A 3520-nucleotide genomic window follows, 5' to 3' on the forward strand; every position below is an offset into this window, starting at 1 on the left:
AAAAAAATTTTTTTTAATTTAAAAAAAGGATTCTTGGGAGACATTCAGACTCCGGGCACCTGACCACATATAAATAGGCTGATTCCTCATTGTGTTTTTATGCAGCCACATGCCATTCTTGCTGTGGAGAGAAACTTGAACCTTCCGGATACCCACAGCAATAGCACCATTAGTTTTGATGAATTTGTTCTCACAATCTTCAACTTGTTGAACATCTGTGACCTCAATATACAATCATTACTAAAATCAGAAGCCAGACAAATGTCTAAACCAGAGGAGAAGCCAAGTGGTATGGATCTTCAGGTGACCAGTGGCCCTGGCCAGTGGACAGAGCACACTCCACCAACTCAAGACAGAGTGGTACCTCCTTCAGGAATGGCATTATCAGCTCAGCTCAGGTCTAAGAAAAGGGAACACAATGGGGTTGACCCACAGGGAAACACCAATACTTACAAGCTGCTAGGAGAAGCGTCTAAACACAATGACTCTAAGAACCAACACCTGAAAAGAGATCAACAGAGCCAGGAAACAGCCCAAGATGTACCAGCTCCAGGAGACAGTGGGGCTCAACTTGAGAGAAATAAGCCAAGAGCACAATTGGAACAGATCGGTGGCCCCACAAAGGGGAAGGGACAGGATGATAGTCCCAGGGAGGGAGATAAACCAGTCAGGGAGCAAAACGGCACTAAGACAAGAAATCAATTTGGGGAACAGGAAGGGAACCTGAAAACCCAAAGTGATCTATCAGAAAAAACACCCAGGCCTTCCAAAGATCAGGAAGTTGCAGCAGAAAAGGTTATTAAGGAACATTCTGAAACACAAGAACTGTCGCTGTCAGGAAAAGACGAGCCCAGTTCAGAGCACGCTGACCTGCCAGGACAAGCGGCTGCCCAGAAACCCTTGCAGACAGAGGAACCAGCCGAGCTGGAGGGTGATGATAGAACATCTGAGACTCAAGAACAAGGAGAGGATGCTGATGGGACACCACCTGAGCCAAAGAATCCAGCTGAGCCCAGGGAGGATGGCAGAACATCTGAGACCCAGGAACCACCAGCACAAGGAAAAGAACATGAAACAAAGAAACTGCCTGTCCAAGGGGACAGCAGAGATGTTTCAGAAACATCTGATGTTAGAGCTGTAAGCAAAGAGAGGAGAGGCTCTGAGGCCCACAGAACAGCAGGGGAGAAAGAAAACGAGAGAAAAGTTCAGCTACCAACTCCAGAAGAACAACAAGATGCAAAGTATCAGGAACTCCAAGAGTCATCAAAAGAAAGGCTGGAAGAAGCTTCTAAGATCAAAGGCTTAAGCTCACAAGAAGGAAATCAGAATCATCCTGAAATTGAAAGAGCAGTCACTTCAGATGAGGCAACACATGCTGAGAAAGGCATGGCAGAAGCACTTATGAGCATCAAAAATGCCACTGTAGCAGAAGAGATACCAGGAGCAAGAGAAAGAACACAAGAATTGGAACTACTCAAGAATCAGTCTGGAGAAGAAAATAAGAGGGTTACCAAGACTCATGACAAGCCAGTCAAGGAAGATGACGGTTACCTGGGAAAGGACCCCCAGGCCACACGCACACAGAATAATGAGAGTTCTCCAGAAACTCCCAATAGCCTGGCTCCAGAGGATGGTGACAGCAGCTCAGAAACCACTAACTTGCCTGGGCAAGAGGATGCCCAGAGTCAAGTGGACACCCTCAGAGAATCTGTGGAAAGAAATCACAACAATAACCCAGACACTGGGAAACAAGTAGCACTGGATGGGGAAAGAAGAACTCAGGAAGCCATGGTGCCGGCAGTGGGAGGGAATAGGCAGCTGACCAAGGAACTGGAATGGGCTTCCAGAGAAGAACACAAGAGTCAGGGCTCAGGGACCAAAAGCCCAGGTCCAGCTGTGCACCCCGATGGACATCCAGAGGCACAAGAGTCCACAACAAGTGGTGAAAACAGAAAGTTGCTGGAGACAGAAATCCCAGGTACCCTGGATATAGGCTTCCCTGACCAGCTTTCCATAAGGCAGCTCCTTACAAAGGAAGACAGCAGTAAACCACTAAAGGTCCAGGGCCCAAGTACCAAAGGAGAGGAAGGTGGGACACCAGAGACCCAGGAAGCTTGGGTAAACAGTCTCGATGAGGACAATTCAGCCTCCTCCAAGACACAACCTGAAAGAAAGGAACCTGCAACATTGGAGGATAATGAAATCCCCCAAGAGTCGGCAGGAGAAGCCAATGACCCACAAAATCCAGCCAAGAAAGGATATGATGCTTCCGTCCCCCAGCCAGGCCTTGAAGAGAAGATGCAGATGGACCAAGAGCCCCGTTTTGTGGAAAGGGGTGCAGTCTATGCTAGTCCTCTGTACCAGTACTTACAAGAAAAGCTACTGCAGCAAATGGATATGACCGAGGTAGAGCAGCAAAATCAAGCTCAGTCAGCCAGAGCATCAAGCCCAGATCGTCCTATCTTCTTCAGTGACAGCCAAACATTACATTCCACCAGGGAACATCTGCCTGGTGCAGATCCTGCTGATGTACAGCAAACATCAGCCCCCCAGGCCTCAGAAGATAAACAGGACCACTGTCAGGGAGAGAGCCCAGTACTGCAAAGTGAGGCAAGCACCAAAAAGCAATAAATCGTTAACATGATTGCAGGCCAAGTTCCAAGGAACTTCATGCATCTCAACATGTCCCAGGCTTCTTCCCTCCCAACCACCCTCCATGTTCACATGCACACATTCAGATGCAGATTAACAATTCTTTACATTCCCTTCCTAGGTTTCTATAAACACAAATAAGAAAGCATTCAGCAGTGGGAGCTGCCACCAAAGAAATATCACGCCACAAATGCTATCATATGTTGCTACTTCCAAGTACTAAAATGGATTTTCTCAAGACACAATTTATTGCAACTTACCTGTCACTAAAAGTAGAAAATTTCCTTTCATACCTTTAACAGATGCTAATTTCTTCAATCGCTTCATTGGCTTTTTATAATGTGGCTATGGTGAGTATGAGACTCCGTAATATCATCTAATAATCATAAAATATCACTAATTCATAGAGGCAGATTATTCTGCTTCATATTTCCCAACATATTTTAAGTTTATCCTAAAATGTTATCCTTCAAGATAATCTCAGATATCTCCATCACTTAAAATAATTTTTCTAGCTCCCAATCAGAGTAGATTTGTGACTCTTCGTTAATGTCCAAGTGCAACTAAATCTATGCCATAGATTCATTCATTCATTCATTCAGCAAACTTCTATGAAAACCCACTCCTTACATAGCCTTTTCAGAGTTTCTGACTCAAATAAGCAATCAGAATAATTATCAAGGACAGAGAGTATATAAATCTAATGTATGCTTGATCCCATAACATATGCTATGATCCACTAAGTCTATGAAATGTTTACCCATAGTGTTTGCTGACAGCACTGTATCGAAATTAGCAAATAAATAACCTTATGATCATTATCTTTTGTTGGTTCCTTTTTTCCCCCTTTATGCTCCATCTAGCCCTG

The 3520-nt window shown here is 44.9% G+C and overlaps 1 protein-coding gene across 1 annotated transcript in view; it reads left to right on the forward strand.

Moving 5' to 3' along the window:
- TCHHL1 (trichohyalin like 1) overlaps positions 1–2631 on the forward strand; it is a 3077-nt gene extending 446 nt beyond the window's left edge. Inside the window, exon 2 of the mRNA XM_029947181.1 lies at positions 106–2631. Coding sequence (XP_029803041.1) covers positions 106–2631 — 2526 coding nt within the window. The remainder of the gene's footprint in view (positions 1–105) is intronic.
- Positions 2632–3520: the final 889 nt, after the last annotated feature.

The sequence above is a fragment of the Suricata suricatta genome, chromosome 8 (assembly GCF_006229205.1).
Source record: "Suricata suricatta isolate VVHF042 chromosome 8, meerkat_22Aug2017_6uvM2_HiC, whole genome shotgun sequence".
Taxonomy (NCBI): domain Eukaryota; kingdom Metazoa; phylum Chordata; class Mammalia; order Carnivora; family Herpestidae; genus Suricata; species Suricata suricatta.